At 43.2% G+C, this 19,319-nt stretch overlaps 4 protein-coding genes across 4 annotated transcripts; 2 read left to right on the forward strand and 2 right to left on the reverse strand.

Annotated features, from left to right (window-relative positions):
• Positions 1-3,847: 3,847 nt before the first annotated feature.
• rps25 (ribosomal protein S25) lies at positions 3,848-6,596 on the reverse strand. Its single transcript, XM_079165703.1, has 5 exons — positions 6,541-6,596; positions 5,921-6,010; positions 5,610-5,793; positions 4,005-4,169; positions 3,848-3,915 (listed from the first exon to the last, which is right to left on the reverse strand). Exons 1-4 carry the CDS (start codon positions 6,541-6,543, stop codon positions 4,009-4,011), a joined length of 438 nt encoding a protein of 145 aa, XP_079021829.1. The 5' UTR covers positions 6,544-6,596; the 3' UTR covers positions 3,848-3,915; positions 4,005-4,008.
• A 242-nt stretch (positions 6,597-6,838) lies between these two features.
• On the forward strand, positions 6,839-8,589 carry trappc4 (trafficking protein particle complex subunit 4). Its single transcript, XM_079166213.1, has 5 exons — positions 6,839-7,023; positions 7,129-7,303; positions 7,535-7,638; positions 7,834-7,960; positions 8,103-8,589. Exons 1-5 carry the CDS (start codon positions 6,849-6,851, stop codon positions 8,179-8,181), a joined length of 660 nt encoding a protein of 219 aa, XP_079022339.1. The 5' UTR covers positions 6,839-6,848; the 3' UTR covers positions 8,182-8,589.
• Positions 8,590-8,596: 7 nt separating this feature from the next.
• On the reverse strand, positions 8,597-12,397 carry slc37a4a (solute carrier family 37 member 4a). The gene is made up of 8 exons (XM_079166212.1): positions 12,117-12,397; positions 11,527-11,759; positions 10,869-11,112; positions 10,376-10,534; positions 10,189-10,274; positions 9,466-9,579; positions 9,224-9,362; positions 8,597-9,093 (listed from the first exon to the last, which is right to left on the reverse strand). Exons 1-8 carry the CDS (start codon positions 12,262-12,264, stop codon positions 8,927-8,929), a joined length of 1,290 nt encoding a protein of 429 aa, XP_079022338.1. The 5' UTR covers positions 12,265-12,397; the 3' UTR covers positions 8,597-8,926.
• Positions 12,398-13,999: 1,602 nt separating this feature from the next.
• cfap45 (cilia and flagella associated protein 45) lies at positions 14,000-17,486 on the forward strand (the record flags this gene model as incomplete). Its single annotated transcript, XM_079166486.1, has 12 exons — positions 14,000-14,005; positions 14,136-14,240; positions 14,579-14,643; positions 14,977-15,121; positions 15,226-15,396; positions 15,524-15,702; positions 15,925-16,054; positions 16,185-16,331; positions 16,502-16,615; positions 16,775-16,968; positions 17,073-17,297; positions 17,385-17,486. 12 exons carry the CDS (start codon positions 14,000-14,002, stop codon positions 17,449-17,451), a joined length of 1,548 nt encoding a protein of 515 aa, XP_079022612.1. The 3' UTR covers positions 17,452-17,486.
• Positions 17,487-19,319: the final 1,833 nt, after the last annotated feature.

Raw genomic sequence — 19,319 nt, forward strand, 5'->3', positions numbered from 1 at the left:
TTCAGATTCAAATTAACAGTATTAACAGTTATTTAACCTTTAACATGAACATTAATGAAACTTTCAACATGAGCTGTTCTGAACATGGCTTCTCTTGCCTACTTTTGGCTAGAGGTCTGGCAGCGCTTCCTCTTGCATAGCCGAGCCACATTTGGCTTGAGGGAGGAAGCAATTGAGACCCTCAGTAGACTTTGAAGATGCTCATCAGTAAGTCTGGTCCTGTACTTGGACTTATTGAAGTTCAAGGTGGAGAAGAGCTTTTCACACAAGTACGTGCTCCCAAAAAGGCACATGGTCCGCTTGAACATTCTGGAAAGCTCAGGGAAGCTGGGAGTCAATTCTCTCAAAAATTGCCCAAGCTTGTCTGCTCTTCCACTCACCTCCCTGAACTTGGCTTTGAGTTCAGAGTTGCACTGCAGGTCAATGAGCTCCATTTGAAGCACAGGAGGGGCATCTTGCACATCAAAGGAGAAGGGGTCCGCAAAAATTTGAAATGTGGCTCTGTGCGTCTTGAAGTCTGCAAATCTGTGGTCAAATTCCTCCTGTAGCTTCAAAATGGCATCAGCATACTTCTCACCACTGAATGGTGTGCCTGCATCCACAAGTGCCTTGCATGCTGGGAAATGGCAAAGGTTTGTCTGAGATAGCTGAACTTTCCATAGCATAAGTTTTGTGGAGAATGCTCTCACATTGTCATAGGCAGCACTGACAAGTTGCCCCTGGCCTTGTAACCTCTTGTTCAGTACATTAAGCTCATGCGTGACATCAACAAGAAAAGCTAAGTCCATGAGCCATATAGGATCACTTAACACAGGAACAGCCACCCCATTCTTCTCCATGAAGACTTTCACTTCTGCTCTCAACTCAAAAAATCTCTTCAACATGTTTCCCCTGCTGAGCCAACGTACCTCGGTGAAGTAAAGCACGTCCCCATATTCTGACTCCATTTCTTCTAAAAAAGCACGGAACCTTCTGTGTTTTAAGCCCCTGGATCTGATGTGGTTGATGCATTGCACAACAACAGACATCACGTTGTCAAATTTCAGGCATTTGCTGCAAAGGGCCTGCTGATGGATAATGCAGTGCAGAGCTATGGCTTCCTCCACACCCTCCTCTTCCAGTTTTTTTTGAACAAGTGCCACCAGTCCATTTTTCCTCCCTGTCATTGATGGCGCTCCATCAGTTGTTATCCCAACAAATCTCTTCCATGAAAAACCGGCATTCTCAATGGCATCACACAGCTGGTGAAATATCTCCTGAGCGGTGGTCTGGCCATGCATTGGCATTACTGTGAGCAACTCCTCTGTCACTTCAAAATTGTCATCAACACCACGGACATATATTGCGAGCTGGGCAGTGTCAGTGATGTCTGTGGTCTCATCAAGAGCGACTGAGTATACACTGAAACATTTTGCTTTCTCACACAGTTGATCATAAATGTCACTTGACATGTCACAAATGCGCTCTGCCACGGTGTTGGCAGAAAGGCTGATGTTGCTGAACTGACCTTTCTTTTCTGGACAGACAATACTTGCAGCCTGTAACAGGCACTTTTTGACAAATTCACCTTCTGTAAATGGCTTTCCTGCTTTAGCAATCATCTCACTAACCACATAGCTAGCTTCGACTGCTGCGTTATTCTCTTTGGTTACTTTCTTAAAAAAATCTTGTTGCTTCAGTAGACATGTTTTAAGATTGGCAACTCGGTTGGCTCTCTCATCTCCCTGGTATTTTGCATAGTCCTCAGCATGTCTAGTTGTGTAATGACGTTTCAAATTGTATTCCTTATGCACCGCAACTTTCTCTGTGCAAATAAGACACGTCGGAGTGCCCCTGTGCTCCACAAAGAAATACTGAATTTCCCACTTTTCCTGAAATTGTCTGTGCTCATCACCAACCTTTCTCTTCACTGCAGGCTTTGAGAAAGACATGTTTGGGGCTGTGTAATATATAATTCCACTAGGTATCGCTGTTGTGTTGAAGTTTAAGTTTTAGTGTTTAGCTGACGTACAAAGAACGTAATTTCCGCTGGTACCAGATTGGCTCAGGGTCCTGCGCCTGCATATGACGTCGAGCACGGCACAGTTAGTGATTGGTTGAACGTCAGAAACCATGGAAACACAAAGTGTTTGTGGTGGCCGTTTAATATTTATATTATAAGTTCTCCCTATAAACGTGCATTTTTTTCACACTGACAGGATCAGATAGTTACAATAAGTGTCCGACAACATACTAGAAAGGAGAAATGAACGTATGTCTACCTTTAGCTTGAGATCGCTGTTTGTTGCGAGAGCCAATCAGTGTGGAGAGTCTCATAACGTTACTGCACACAGGTCCTGTGCGGTGTCCTGCAGGCTGCTGTGCCCGCTGCAGTTTATGGAAGACAGAGTTTACCGACAACCGTTTAACGACCAGGAGAGTTTATGTTTCGCAGCCGGCTCTGGAGGGAGAGAGCCGGTGAATCCCCTGTGAACTTCCCCTGACCGGGGGAATGGGACTGGACCGGAGTTCGCTGGCGGTTTACCTGACCGGGAGTTTCGGAGGGAGAGAACCGGAGGAAAACCGACGAGATTACATACAAAGTCAATGCAGACCGGAGGTTGTTTATTTTTTTCGCGGGACTGGACCGGAGGACTGAACCACTGCTAGCTGGCAGGCAGCCGGCTCAGAGCAGCAGCACTGAAGGATAGAACTGGGGGAAAAACCCACAGTTTACCGGCGGCCGTTTACTGACCATGGGAGTATTTTTGAGTATTTTGCGATTATTTTTGTCGCTTTTGCTGTGAACACCCCTTTAGTCCACACAGCAACAGAACAACAACAAACAGCGATCTCAAGCTAAAGGTAGACATACGTTCATTTCTCCTTTCTAGTATGTTGTCGGACACTTATTGTAACTATCTGAGCCTGTCAGTGTGAAAAAAATGCACGTTTATAGGGAGAACTAGGGAGAATGTGACGCCTCCAGAGGGTATCATGTACCCAGAAATGACAGCGGAGCTTCGGACTTTCAGAGCAGTACAGCGCAGTGATGGTGGTGATCTCAGTCATGGATGATGAGAGAAAAAGCAAAACAGGCGGGCTCGCTCGCGTATGGGCGAGACAAAATCGTGTCAATTGTGTCCGGTGTGCACACAGCTTTAAGCTGTCATTTCTGGGTACATGATACCATACAGCATCCATGTCAAACTCGCGCGGGCCGCACTAACATTAAACTTTCATATCAAGGCGGGGGCCTCAAACTAGCGTCCGGCGGGCCGCATTTGGCCCGCGGGCCGCGAGTTTGAGACCCCTGTTTTAGAGGATGGTGTTCTTAATTTGGACTGCGTTTGCCTGCACATACAATAGCAACTTCGGCTTAATGTCAGAATTTCACGATCATCTTTGTACATGGACAAGATAGATTACGATCGCTATCAGGACATTTGTCGTTTACCTTTAACTCACCCCAACTTGCAGACGGTGCATCATCAGCTCCACATCTAAGACCAGTACCACTGTCCAGTGCAAATACATGCAATATCTTTTTTATACCAGACACGCAGCTTTCAAGGTGTATAGAGAAAGTACCCACAGGACATCCATATGAATATGAAGTGTATGTACTTAGCTTTCCACAGAAAGATCATTTTTGATTCAGAAGACCAAAGGAACTACAAAATTGTGCCATCCAACTATTTCACTTGTTATTTTGGTCCAGAGTCATTTTCCTGGTTGAAACACGAGTCTACATACAAAATAATGAATTAATTGTGACCAACTAAAAATGAACACCTGGTTGGAAAAATGACCGACCTAGCAGTTAATCCAGTTACTGAGACATGAACAGTAAACAGTTACACGGCTGTGATTTTGTCTTTACATTTTTTTATTCACCTTTTATTACAAACAGCTCATCAGAGGAAACAGGAGAACCTACAAGACAAGAGGCTGCAGGTCAGTGGATGAAACCAAAACCAAAGAAAGAACTCTTACAGATCTATTGTTTGATTCTGATTGTTTACCCGATTATGCTTTCTCAGCTTTCTCAGCCTTCTCTGGTTTCTCGGCCTTCTCGGGTTTCTCTGCCTTTTCTGGTGCTTTCTCAGCTGCTCCCTCCTCATCTCCACCCTTGGTGTTACGGGTGTAAATGAGCTGTGCTCTGTGTTTGGACACCAGTTTGATCATGCCTGGAAGACAAAAACATTACAATGTTATGCAATCTCTTTTTTATGCACACAACCATTTCATATGTTCATTTATTTTAGTTACCCTGCACCGCAACTAATGCTTTAGTCTAATGGAGTTGACAGACTCGTCTTTTGCACCGTTTGAATACTTCTAACAAGCACTTTATGCGCGTCGGCTACACAGGTGATGTAGCCATTACATCACAAATCAGTATGACCACAGCCTTTAGAGATGACTGCAAAAATAACTCCTGCAGTTTAAGAAAAAATACATTTTGGCACCATACAGAGAACGTTAAGTGTTACTGTAGCTTGCCTGAAAACGATGTTGCCGTGTGTGTGGGACAAGTAATACGCATTCATTTATCAGAACAAAGCCGCAGAGTCCGTGAAAACTTTTATTCCACGTAGATGAATGCAGTTTAACTCTTCATGGTAACACAGCTTTTGAACTGCGTAGATTTGAGTGCCTGTGAGACAATGTCACTAAAACGTGATAGTTAACACAATTCATTTAAAGTCCCTCCTTTAATGCATTTTGCAATGCTTCATTTTTTAAATTCCAACAGACAGCAAACCCTTCTGTTACAGGTTTCATATAGAAAAGACACTGAACCAAGTCCACCGTTTGTTATAACAACGTTCCACATTACTAAAATGTTTTGAAACAGCGTTCACCGTTTTGAAGAGAAGAGTGAAGGATGTCAAAACAGATGACAAAAACAATGTCGCGGTTCTGATAAGTGATGTTAGCGGAAGACACGCTACGCAGCACATCACTCAATGCAAATCACGGTCATTTGGGAACAAACGATGGAACCGCCACAGAAACACGTTAGCATGGATACGTAGTACGAGAGCATTTATAAATGTTAAGACCCCGCTAACGAGCAGCGCTGATGACATGAGCTTAATGTTGCATCACAATCGTGTAGATGACAAAACATGATATTGTTGCTGTTCAAAATGTCTGCACCTCTGCTTTTACATAAAAATAAATGTATTCTGGCAGATGAGATTACTCAAGAGCTGTAATGTTCAATTTCTAATCCACTCAAGGATCCATGTTTTGAAGCTGACAAAACATACTTTGTGCAAACATTTCATTTTTCTGCTCCTTTGAATAAAATCACATTTATATTTAACAAAACTTTGACAAACAACTAAGGAAATTCTGTCAAAACTTCTGGGGAAAATGTGGAGACTTAATGTTGCCATTCAATTCTTTAATAACTTGTGCAAAATATTTTTTACTTTGTAGAACTATATCACTCAAATAATTAAGGATCTTCAAGTTTTTGTATCTAAACAATACCTACGCTGAAAGTGTAGCAATTGAACAGTCTACACACAGCCACAAAATGTGTGCAGTACAGTGCAAACCGCACCTTAAACACTCCAATGCACCAATTTATGGGGCAGAGAAATAAATAAATTCACCTTTAGCGAGCAGCTCCTGGAGAGCATTCCTGGCCAGAGAGCCGCGGATCTTCAGCCTCTCAGACACAACAGCCGGGGTGATGAGCTTGTAGTTGGGGACTTCTTTGTACAACTTTTCGTAGGTTGCCTTGTCGAAGAGGATCAAGTTGTTGAGCTTATCCCTAACCTTTCCCTTGGACCACTTCTGCTCAAATCACACACAAAAAAAGATTGTTTCTTTGATTAGGAAAGCTCTGCAGTGTGCCTGATCAGAAACTATTCACACACCACATCACATGTAAAGTGACAATTGATGATTAACCACTACATACCTTCTTCTTGGCTTTGCCTCCGGACTTGTTGACTGGGTCCTTGTCCTTTTTGGACTTCCCAGCGTCCTTCTTCTTGTCCTGCTTAGGAGGCTAAAAGCAGAGGACGAGTTATAACCCTTCAAACAGTCTCACACCGAGGCTAACGTTACACGTGGGCCGTCAATGACGCCTATAACGGAAAATATTCAGCTGATTGACAGAGGCCCGAGGTTAACGCTACTGGCCGGCATGCGATGGCCTTGCCTCAGACAGCGTTCAAAACTCGCCATTTACAGTAAATATTCTCAGTGTTATAATAAGCGACATTGTAGTCGTTCACTGTTCGCGACCAATGGGTGAATTACATTTATATAATTTATGGGGGATTATGTGACGGGTATTTTTCTTTAACCAGTTTAACATGAAAGCATGGAGGACTTAACACGCTAGCTAGCAAGCTAACCAACCGCTAAATGAGTAAAATCTAACCCGTTAATCCTTCATCTACACACTCCGGTTACATCGTATGAATGCACAATGCAGTCGCGAGATCATCTGAATAACTACAACTCGACATCAGTGACTGAAAGGTGCAACATTTTTTAATTTGTTTCGACAAAACGTGTAATAACTGTCCTCACCATGTTTCCTCGTCAAGATGTCGGAGCGAAAGGAAGTCCACCCGTGCAAGAGCCCCTTAGACAACCCGTATATGCGGAAATGGAATAGGGAGTTATGGGAAATTGAGTTGTATTGTTTTTTATTGTTATTGGCTCACTGAATTGCTCGGTTTTACCGATATACTCTATAGTTATACCTGTAGGTTTTAGTTTGATACGAAGATAAAAGTAATTTAAAAAAACAAAACATTCTTTTTATTTTGTTGCTGTCCTGTCACACTCCAGGGTCACGTGACACGTGTCAGCTGGGCAGGACGGACGTTGCAAAGATGGTGATCTTCAGTGTGTATGTGGTGAACAAGGCTGGAGGTTTAATTTACCAATATGATAACTACGTCCCGAGAGCGGAGGCCGAGAAGACATTTAGCTACCCGTTGGATTTAGTGCTGAAGCACCACGATGAAAAAGTCGTCGTGTCGTTCGGACAGCGGGACGGAATCAGAGGTAACGTGTTGGGAGTGTAACGTTAGCTCGTCTTACTAGCCAGCAGCGAGTTTACTCAAGACCTAAACAAATCAAGTACATGTACTAATAAATGTCATTCTCCAGTGGGCCACGCAGTGCTGTCCATCAACGGAGTCGATGTGGTGGGCAAGAACACAGCAGAGGGGAAGGACACCCTTGAATATTTAAACGATCCTGCAAACTACCCGGTGTCTATTCGCTTTGGTCGGGCGCGCCTGAGCTCCAACGAGAAGTTGATGCTGGCGTCCATGTTCCACTCGTAAGTCAAGAGGACTCTGCGTCTGATGTGTTTCTAACTAGGGACACCCCCGATCCATCTTGTTATACACTGATAGCAATTCAGCCAATGCTGAGTACCAATCAAATATCAGTGATGTTTCCCCCCCAAAAGATTAAGATCATTCTTCTGTGTCTACAGAAACAGGAGGATGTAACTACAGCCCATATATAAGTGGATTAAGACCCCCTTATCTTTGTGTTCCCCCCCCAGGTTGTTTGCTATAGGTTCACAGCTGTCTCCTGACGTTGGCAGTTCAGGGATTGAGATGTTAGAAACAGATGTTTTCAAACTCCACTGCTTCCAGACTCTCACAGGTCAGTAGCGTGTTACTGTAGGTGAAACAAGGACCCGTGCAATCATTTTCATTGTCATGAGCAACTATCAGGAAAAAAGCAGACGGTGATATTAAGTCCCATTTAAAAAATAAATAAAAATCGACCCACTCTGTAGTCTCTCGTTATTTTAAACTGATGTCCTTCTCATTGCTCGTTTCTTCGCTGTTCTTTCAGGGATAAAGTTCATCGTGCTGGCGGATCCTCGACAATCCGGTATTGATGCGCTATTGAGGAAGATCTATGAGATCTATTCAGATTTTGCACTCAAGAACCCGTTTTATTCTCTGGAAATGCCAATCAGGTAAATACGAGAGAATCAGGATGCTGTTGCTTTCCATTCTGTGTCCTAAAATTAGTCGTTGGTTTTTGTTACGTTTTAGATTTAGTCCACACTCGCACATCTGCTTGTTTGCGTCCTCTGATGTCACATGTTTGGGTTTCAGGTGTGAACTCTTTGACCAGAATCTGAAGGGTTCACTGGAGATCGCAGAGAAAGCTGGCAACTTTGGAGCCGGATCGTGAACCAGAGAAGACTAGATAGAATGTGATATGATATCTAACCACAACAGACTCACTGACTTCACATGAAGGTGGTGAAAAGTGGGGAAAAGTTTTTCCAAGTTGGTATCGGACTGTCAGTCAACAAATTGTAAATACATTGTTTTGTAAATACTTGAAGATGAATTACATACTGTTTCACATTTTTGTTTTTGGCTGCATATATATGGACTTGATGAGTGATTCAACTGTAGTGTGCTGAGCATAAACTATGAAACCTAACAAAGTATCATTTATTCATGCCATTGAAGACCACACATTTTGTTTTCTACAAAAAAAGCTGTTTAATTCTTGTAATTCCATTCATGATTCAATATTACGAAGTAGTTTTATTTAAAAACAGATATTGTATAAAATGCCAGTTTAAACCAGGTTCAAGTTTTGTGCTCTTTTAATTGAAATACAAAAGTGTCTTAAAGAGAGGAAACCTTTCTCTGGATTCGTCTTTGCCACATTCCATTATATGGCATAATGTGTAGTCATTTACATTTTATTATTGATCTCATGAGTGTTAATACTGTAGAAAAACACCTTTCAAACTTTTCTTTCGTCAATAAAAGGCACTCAACGTCTCAGGGCTTAATTTATGTCCCGTAAGACAAAGTACTACGGTAAAAAAAAAAATCAAGTTACAAAATCATTCAAACACATTGATCGCTTAAAGTATCCAGTTTTCGTCTGGGTGCAAAAGACGAGGTGTAAAGATGTTTTAGTCGGCCTTCTTGGACACGTGACCCATCTTGGTGCGGATGTTGCGCAGTAGGAAGAATCCAACCGTGGTGATGCCACAGGCGATCTCTGCTACCCAGAAGGCCATTCCCCAGCCGTGGTGCTTGGCAATAGTGCCGAATGGAAGTCCAGACAGCAAGCCACCAACTGAGGAAGACAAGTTTACTCCCAAGGATTAGAGAACATGGAAAGAACAGTATCACTGAGGAACTATTTGTAAAGTATTATTAGTGTTACAGCTGTATGTCGGGCTCCATAGGTGCACCACTCAACTTACAGTTAGCCATGAGGGCAGCAATGGCATGTGATGTCCCAGAGTAGTTGGAGGGGGCGCTCTCATTGGCTATAAGTCCGAATAACCCTACTGGTCCATAAGACGAGAAACCGAAAGCAGCACCCAAGCAGAGTATCCACACCTGGACGCACAAATGGGAGGCACAGTTGTGATGTTTACACGCATTTAAGAATCTCTTCATTATTAACTTTTGTCGAATGGGATGTCAGTGTTCGAACAGATACCTTTGAGCTGTCAGGAGTAACTGTGACTCTGAACAGGAACATGGACACCGACATTCCAACCATCATGCAGATCAGGATGAAATGGCGAGGATTGCCATAGTCTCTCCTGCCTTGCTGTAGAAAATAAGGAAATAAATAAGTTATACAGGTTTCTTTTGTTGCTAAATTCCATTTTCAATCAATCATAAAATGGAGACCAAACATCAGAGACAATTTATTGTCATTTATGGGGCTGTGAATGTGCAAATAAGTGTGATTCACAGACACAGTCCTCCGTGCTTATCGGTAACACATACAGTAAATGACATTATTGTTTATTGTGTAGGTCGAAGAGCTGCTGCCTAACTGGCATCTTACAAAAATTAAACATAAGATTTGTAGAAATATGAGGGAAGACCAAGCCAGTCCAGGAATAATCAACATGTTGGTTAGTTATCATGAACTTCCCTGACATGTACACTACCTCCATGGAAGTTCTGGTGAAAACAAAAACCACCACTTTCACCATTGTCTCTCCTTGCAGAGATTACATTGGCCGAAGGGTAAAGTCAGTAGTGGTGCACATACCTGAATGTACCCTTTAGGCCAGTAAGTGTATTTATATCCACATAACTTCCCAAATTAAAAACAAACAGCCATATTGCGGGAAACGGTTATAATCAATATTTTTTTTCATATGACAAGTATTTAAAAATGATTCATGTGTCCCATATGCAAACTCACTTTGGCCACCGCCTTGTCAGAGAAGTAACCTGAAAAGAGACTGCCAAACAGGCCTCCAACCTCCAGCGCACTCATGTATGAGCTACCTATGAAGAAGAAATACAGCGATTCACAAGAAATAATATAACCTGACCAAACTGAATCCTCAGCATGTTTCCAAACATGAACTTTACGCTCTCTTCCTTACCCATAAGTGTAGACTGGCCCTTATCCTGAATGAGAAATAGCTGGCCCCAGTCGGTGCAGGCCGTCTTCACCCCGAACACCACCATGTAGGCCACGGCCAGCAGCCACAGGTAGGGCGACAGCAGGAACTCGGACAGGGTGCTTTCATCACTGGAGGATCCTGAACAGGAAGCAGGCAGAAGACAGAGTATTGTTATTCACTGAAGGATCTCTGCTGCCAATCAGATTAATGCATGAAACATTGCCCCTTTCTCACATTGCCTGTGTACAAATGGCATGACTGGGTACACACTGGGTACAGAGTCCACAGAGTCACCAACCTTTGGTCACAACATAAGAGGCACACGTTGTGAGTAAACACACACACACATCTGGACAATGCGCCGCTACATATTAAGTATAAGTACTGCCTATGTTAAAATAAATAGACTTGGCCGTATTTAGAGAGGTAATGGCAAAAAAAAGTTATTACGAATCACTCAGTAAAGTCTCACCTCCTTTGCTCTTTTTGGTTGCTGCCTCTATGTTGGGCAGCCCCACGTCCTTCGGCTCATTCTTGATGAGCAGTAGACAGAAAAAGGAGGCCACCACACAACTCATTCCAGATACAAAAAGTATCGACCTCCAGCTGTAACTCTGGGTCAGCACTGTGGCAATAATGGGGCCCAAGCTGCCAGCCAGATTCATGCTGCAGGAGAGAATTGCCCACCATGTCCCAAACTGAGAAGGCTCAAACCACTGACAGAAGAAGAGAGGAAATAATGACATGGAGTGATGACAGAGTTGACAGGAAGAGCTATTATCTTGCCTTTGATATACAGGAGGGATGAAATAATTGAATCGGTGCAATCTTCTGAATTGACAGCAGGTGATAAATAACGTGTGTGACGGTCATTTGACAGTTGCCAAATTGCATGATGGCGACAAATCAGTGAGGTCAAACAAGGGAAGGAGGAGCTTTTTCACTCATACTGTACTGTGCATACATTTTGATTTGGAAAGTGTTTCTACCTATAACTGAACCCAGTTCAGTCAAATACTAGGTGTATCATGGTGCCTATTTGTTTAAAAACGCAAGAGATGAAAAAGAAACATATTGAATCAGATGTCTATATTCAGCTGCAGTGATATACTGGCTTGATGCTAAGGTACCTTGCGCAGCACCCTGCCGCAGGGAGGCCAGCCGAGGCCCTGGCCCAGGCCGTTGAGGAACCACAGGGCAGAGAAGGCAGCGACAGTGGAGGACCAGGAGAAGAGCACGTTGATGCCTCCCACCGTGCACAGGCCAATGGAGAAGAGCCAGCGGGCGCTGAGCTGGTCCGAAAGCACTCCACTGATGAACTTACTGATAGCGTAGGCCAAAGACTGACTGCTGGTGATCATGCCTAAACAAAGGAAGGGAGGAAACACATTACAGATAAAAAATGTAAAAAGCAAGATGGCCTGAGCCCAAATCTTTATACAGTTCTCTGTAAAGCACACGGCTATCAGTCTAACAAGAAATATAGTGTGTGAGGATAAGTCAATGTATAAGTCAGGGTTGCTTAGGATGTTGACATTTTGAGGGTGAATAATTCATCCAGCTTTAGATTTGTACAATTCCAATGTTTTAAAAAGAGTTCCATGAAAAATGCTAACTCACTATAACAGCGTTAATTGTGACTTATATTCCTTTGTATGTAGACAATGTGCCAAACACAACAATCAGGCATAAAGTCGATGATAAATCAAGAGTGTCATACCCAGGTCATCCTTATCCAGCTCAATTTCTTGCATGAGTGCAGGCATCACAAAGGAGAAAGTCTTTCTGTTAAAGTAGTACAGCGTGTAGCCCACAAACATGGCCATAAATATAGTGCCTTGGTAGTATCCATAACTCGCTGTTGCCATGGCTGCAGATTTAGTCCTATAAAAATGGCAAAAACTGGAAGAATAGAGGACCAATCCAGCAAAAAAAGGAGCAAGCTCCTGTCGTTTGAGAGACTTCTTGACAGTGAACTTTGCTACAGGATCCACCGTATTGACTCAGCTGTTTACAAGTGGAGATCTGCTCGCAATCAGTGAGTGAGGTTAATGGTCAACTTTTCTGATTTAATCTGGGTTCCGCTGCAGGCCAGCCAGAGGGATTGGAGAAGGAAATCAGTTTGTGATCTGTTGTTTTCTTTAGGCTCTTATTTACAACAAACTGTTGTATTTGGTTTGGGTAATGATTTACTGTGGAGTCCAATAGTCACAGCAGACCAGGGGGAGGCTCCTCTGTGCGTGAGGGGATGATCCTCAACAGCAAAAGACCTGTCCGACACAAACGGTGGGTTCAAAATGTTTGGAAAGTTGCATCAGAGAGATACAAAGTCAATGAGGGTTGCAGGCAAGTCAATGTGAATAAAACATGAAATATAACTGTAAACATGAATAAAAATGCTTGTCTATCCAAAAGTAAAACTACATAAACGTCCATACTTTACTGCAGGTAGGTCGTGTAAAATGTGACGCATGCGCATTTGACCAAACCAGTCTTTAGTGTAATATAACAACTCTCTATCTCTGTCTGTCCACCTTCTCTTTACTGCATACACGTTGACTATCCATTAACGTTGACAGTGATGTTAATCTATGGAGATTATCACGCTGAACAAAACGTTGAAGTGTCATAATATTGTAGTTGCCACAGAGTTTATTTTCTGCAATAATCGAAAATGCAATAGGAAAATACCATTGATTGGTGTTGGGTGGGGAACCGGTGCGATGCTAACTTCCGGGGTTAGTGAGGTGGCCTAGAAAAAGAGCCCTTTAAAGGCTCTTTAAGAGGCTCATTTAAAAGCCCCTTTAAACACCAACACCAGGTGAGTTATAAAACCCACCAAAAGTGGGTCTACAGCGATGCTGACTTGGCCAACTTTCCATCATGACTACGTGCAACGCCGTTCTCTGTCCGTCGCGGAACACGCTCCGCATAAATGGTTCCATGCGACTACCCGTAGGCTTTTTTTTATTTTTTATTTTTTATATTCATTCGTAGACTGCTGAGACTAAGATAGACATTTAATATTGTCACACAGACGTTCACAACTGAAAGGTGACATTGCTTTTAGGATCAAATTCACCCTCGTCTAGTCCAGAAAACGATAGATGTGTTAATTTGATTGTAAAGTGTTATTACAATACATTTTATAATCAGTATTGCACAGTTGAAGATATAAATTATTGGGTTAAAAACGTATGTTATGTCACTGTATAATTCAACTGTTATAATTCAACAATAATTCTGAGTTACTCTGTATAACCCTGCAATTATGTATACTGCGCATTTAAATAAATAATTCTTAGTTTAGCTATTCTTATTCATTTATATTATTCTTGAATTTTTACAAATATTTAATTTCACGCAGGAAGTGTGGCCCCGGCGCCCTCGCATTTATTCCCATGACAACAAACAACAAACATCTCCACATTTTCCAACTGGAGTCGCTAAATCGTCATGTTTATGAATAAGCTCGCTTCATAACAAAACACGTAGCATTAGTCAGTCTATTTGTTAACAACAAATTAGTTACGTTCGCATTTAGCCACCTTTTCCCCTTATTGTTTATTCTCCGTTGAACCAGGACACAAATAACCGGGGACCATGCAGGTGAGTTTACGGTTAAAATAAGAAGCAACGTCACTTCCAAAGGCGTCTTAATTTAGGAGATCTTTTTTTCAATCAATAGGGAACGTTTATGCATTAACACAAGGTGGTAATAATGTTTATATCCTGGTAGAGAGGCGCATCCAGCTCCACCAAGGCAGGGAGCAGCTCTCTCACACGCCGCTACCGCGCGCGCACCTCCCGGGTGGATGAAACCCTGTTTGGGAGCCCAAAACCGGTGAGTGAGCGTGGTGCGTGTTGTAGCCCACCATAGACAATGAACTTGCTGCTAACGTCAAGTGTTTATCCTAATGTTGCTATGACCTCAGGATCATAACATCAGTTTATGTAACTAATGCTAATTTTTAACACCTGTTACTGAGTGTAATGTGTTGCATACAGGGTCTGAAATTGATTTATTTCCCCTCACAGTCACTGGACATTTCTGCAGGATATTCAAGTTTTTGTCTGCCACTTCTGAAATGTAGAAGGCTTTAGAAGTCAGTGGTACCAGATATTAGAATATATGGAAGAAATCACGTAAACCTAATCCCTGACTATATTTGACATTATCAGTCCAGGAAGAACGAAGAGCCAGAGACTATTCAAATAATCTCCAGAGACCTCATTCGCAATCTCAGGTAGGCTAACACTCACTGATTAACTGCAAACTCTCTGTTTGCCTGTGGCGGTATGAAACCAGTACTAGTACGAAAAGCATAATTCACTTCTCAATAGATGAAGATTTAAGAAGTTATATTTAAATTCAAAATAATATCAAGAACATTTAAAAAGGTGGGCACATATGCTGAGCAAGTAATGTATACTTTCTAATCAATCCCTGTAATCCAGAGCTGTTGTATATCATAGAGATAACAAATGAATGTCACGATATTGTAAAGGTGCTTACACTTCAGTGCACTACTGAAACCCCAAAAGCACATATAACAAACCCCCACCTGTCGTTGTTCCAGGATCCCATCAAAGGATCCTTCAGGGAATTCTCTCATTCTGCCACCAGCTGAGTTTCAGCGGATCACCTTAACATCCCATATTCTCACCAAGGAGGAGAGGGACGCCCAGAGGGAGGCTTATCAGAGAAAGAAAGAGGAGGACATTGTAGGAAACATGGAAAAACCGCCAATCAATATTGTTCTTTAACTTGCAGATGGACAATAAACCCTATACAATTTTTTTATTTTTATTATTATTTTTTCATCCAGAGAGCTGCAGAGGAAACGAAGCGTCTAATCAATGAGGCAGGCCTCTCAAATCCGGCGAGTCAGGCACCGAACGAGCTGGAGCTAGAGGCCCTGGACCAAGCACAGCGCTTGTTGGAGCGGGCCAACGCCTCGAGGATGGAGGAAGAGGAGGAGATCAAAAAGCTCAACATGGTAGGATGCAGCTGTAGACCTGAAAGTGGACCTGTCAATCATTGTCAGTGCGGCTGATTATTCCTAGTAATGTCATCAATACTTCTGTGTGTGTGTGTGTGTGTGTGTGTGTGTGTGACACCCTCAGCTGATCCTGGCCGCTAAGTGTCAAGCCACACGTGACGCCCAGATCGATGAGAAGAAACAGATCCAGGCAGAGCTGTCAGAGGACGAGAAGCGCCTGGATGCCATGATGGAAGTGGAGCGCCGCAAGGCCTTGGAGACCTTGGATCAGATTGATGAGCTGCACAGACAGCAGAGGATCGGGTGAGGAGAAACAGACAAAATCCTTCATGGATTGATATAATGATAAAAAAATTTAGACTTTTACCCCACTGTGGTGATGCAAAAAAATATTTGCTTTTAATTCCCTTGACCAATGCAAACCACCTACACCCTTTTAATAAGATTCCCTTTTGTAATCAGCAGTAAAGGCAAAGGCCTTTAGTGTAGTTATCATGCATTTGTTGTGCTTGTGTTGTATCCCAGGGGAATGCAGAACATTTGCGACCAGATCCAGCAACATCTGATTGACAAGCAAATGCAAGACGAGATGAGAGAGCAGGAGAAAGAGCAGACACGAGAGAAACAGGAGAAAATGAACCTGGAAGACCTCAAGGTGCAGCCGCAGCCCGTGCTGAGATAACACCAAACACAAGCACCCAAGAAGAGAGCATTCACAGTCAAATACATGCTCTGGACACTTGCACTGGAGTTCGTTTCTTCTCTGACTGGTTGTCTTCTTCCAGGCCATAGAGAAGAAGAGGAAGGAGCAGCAGTGTCTGCAGGAAGAGATCATGCGCATCAACACGGAGACCATGCGGGCCAAGGAGCAGAGGAGAGAGGAGGAGAAGCTGGCTGACACGAGGAATATGGAATACATGCGAAACAAAATGGTTAGAAGAAAGGCAAATGATCTCCATAGATGGAGATTATCGCTGATCTCCAGCGACCAGCTGAAAATACAAATAGAGAAAACAGTAACACACGGACAGTTTATACCCTTTAAGTTCATCTTTGATTTATTCTGCCTTTTAAAATATGGTTCTTTGTATGACCTCTGCAGAAGCGAGAGGCAGAATATGAGGCAGAGCAGAAACGTATGAAGAAGGAGAAGGAGTTGGAGATTGCCAGGCTGAGGGCCCGGCAAGAAAGGGCAAAAGACTACAAGGCAGAGCAGGTCAGCAATATAACACAAGCAGCTGACCACTGCCACAAAGGTGGCACCTGCTGAACATAATCCTATAGACAGATTATTAAAGGCACTTACCTTCCATATAGAATCATTGCACTCAAAAGCATTCGGTATGTCAACATGTTGTGTCTGTGCATTTGGAAGGATGAGCTCCGTGCTAAAAGGAACCAACTAAGCACAGAGAAGGAATGGAGGAGGAAAGAGAAGTTGCTCAGGGCAAAGAAAGAGCAGGAGAAAGCGATGCTGATGGCGGCTCGCACGGCGCAGATTCACTCCAAACAGCACCTCCTGTCCATCGAGGTTGGCCGGGAGAAGGCAGAGTATCAGAGGGTGCTGAAGTAAGAAACTCGATTTGAATTACCTTAAGATCCAGAAGTAAAAGTCGAATGCCGCTTACAACCTGCAGTAGGATGTGGTTCACCTTCCACCTTTCCTCCCACAGGGCGCAACAGGAAGCAATCATCAAACAGAAGGCGGAAGAGGAGAAGCAGCAGCAGAAAGCACGCCGTCACACAGACGCCATCCGAAATCAGGTGAAAGAACGAGAACTCTCAGCCGCGGCTCAGCGCAAAGAGATCTCCAAGGAGGCCAATCAGTTCGCGGAGGTGGCGCGGCAGAGGCGCATGCGCCTCGATGAGATCAAAGAGAAGAAGCTGAAGGAGCTAAAGTAAGTGCGGGTGGGGTTAATGGGTCTTTCTTCGACATCACTGTCTTTAAAACTGAATAAACCTGACATGTGTTTGTCAATGCACAGGGCTACAGGGCTCTCTGAAAAATACTGCAGCGAAGTGGAAAGGAAGGCCCGGGCCTGTGTACTCTGATTCACTCACCGCTGGATTCAAACGGTCCAAAGCCATCATATATTTACAGGGTCTCATTTTAGCAGCAAGAACATGTTTCAAGTACTAATGTGACATATACATACAAGAGTGCACCAATAAAAGGTTTCTATTAAACTTTCATCACTTTATGATCATTGGTATGTACACATTTCTGTAGTTGATGTTTTAGGAAAGCTCTTATGAGTGAATACATATTGCCTTTCTTGTTGAGACATTACTACTTTCTGTCACACAGACCGACTCTACGGGAGACAAGGTACAATTTTTTGTTTTTATTTCGGCTAGTATTTCCCTTTCAGTTGAGTCATATTCTTCCATTTATCAATGACAGATCCCCTTAATTATTAATATGCATGACAACAGAAAGGAATTCAACTTATGTTAGGGTTAGGATGACACTTTACACACACACACACACACACACACACACGCACGCGCACACACACACATAGCTTAAAGCATGTAAGGAAGTTAAGTACATCAAGGTAAATACAGGCTCTTATATCAGACCGTTCTCCACAAAGAACTGGATGTACTGAGGCCTAATTTCTTCATCATAACCATCTAAACACACGACCTACAGGAGTGTTTATGGATCTAATCAAGTCGTCATTAGGATGCCAAAGGTTCCACCGACCGGTCTTCCTCTGCCTCCTTGTTTGTTCTCGCTACTACGCATCAACAGAGGAGGAGACGGGACAGGAGAGTGGGTGGAGCACAGACGGGTGGGGTATCCGTCTAAAAGTTTTCAATTCGGGTTCACATCTGTACACGGCCAAAAAAATAGTAATGGTGACCGAGGGGAAACACTACAACACCTGGCACACGCGGCCCTCAGCACGAGGAGGGTTCCGAGTAAACACACACACACACACACACACAGAGTACGGTTAAGGGCCCTGGGGTTGGGGAGCCGTGGTCCCATCCTTGCACATACACAGACACAGTCTCACACAAGCACTGTACACGGTACAAGAGGTCACCTAAATACATGGAGCCAATGAAGGAGAGCTAACATCTAGGGGGATGGATTGGGGAAGCCCGGTACAGGCTGAGGGGGTTAAAATTCTTATTCAGACCGTCTGGTCACACTCTCGCACACACACACACACACACACACACACACACACACACACACACACACACCGTCATCCACACAGTGACATACGTCTGTATGCATTTAAACTCCATAAAGCTACACGCCTGTGCAGAATATACTATCATTACTTAGTGTTGCTAGCTATAGCCATTTGAAATGGCAATATATGTTCAAATATTATATGTAACCTTTTTTTCCTCAGAATATACAACGATGAAATGCATTATACAGACAAACGAGACAATGTAAGCAGTTCACATGTTCAGTACATCAAAAGTAAGAGCTTCTCTACGTTAACTTCTTCACGAGTGCAAAATCCAATGCTCCTCCACCTACTTCAAAGGTTCATTGCTGAGCTTTAGCAAGTCCACTTCTGCACAAAACCAATAAAAAAACATGACGGTAACGAACACAAAAATATTTCTAAATAAGTAGTCATAAATATGGAATGTGAAAAACAACAAACAAAACATGTGGTCCAATTTCTTTTTCAAACAATACAAATAAAAGTCCTTCAATGCAGTTAAATGTTTTCTCTTGTAACAGGACGACGTAATAAAAAAATAGTACTCAAAACGAGAGTGGGCTGTTGCTTTGCTTTGTGGCCCCTGTTGTGAGTAGAAGACCATAGGAAGCTGGTGAGGAACACAGAGAGAGGAGGACAGATGGAGGGAAGGTGTTGGGCCAAGTCGTGGTGGGGTGGTTGGGGTGGTGGTGGGGGGTGGGGGGGGGGGGGGGTGTCAGGTGT

The sequence above is a fragment of the Pholis gunnellus genome (genome assembly GCF_910591455.1).
Source record: "Pholis gunnellus genome assembly, chromosome: 9".
NCBI classification, from domain to species: Eukaryota; Metazoa; Chordata; class Actinopteri; order Perciformes; family Pholidae; genus Pholis; species Pholis gunnellus.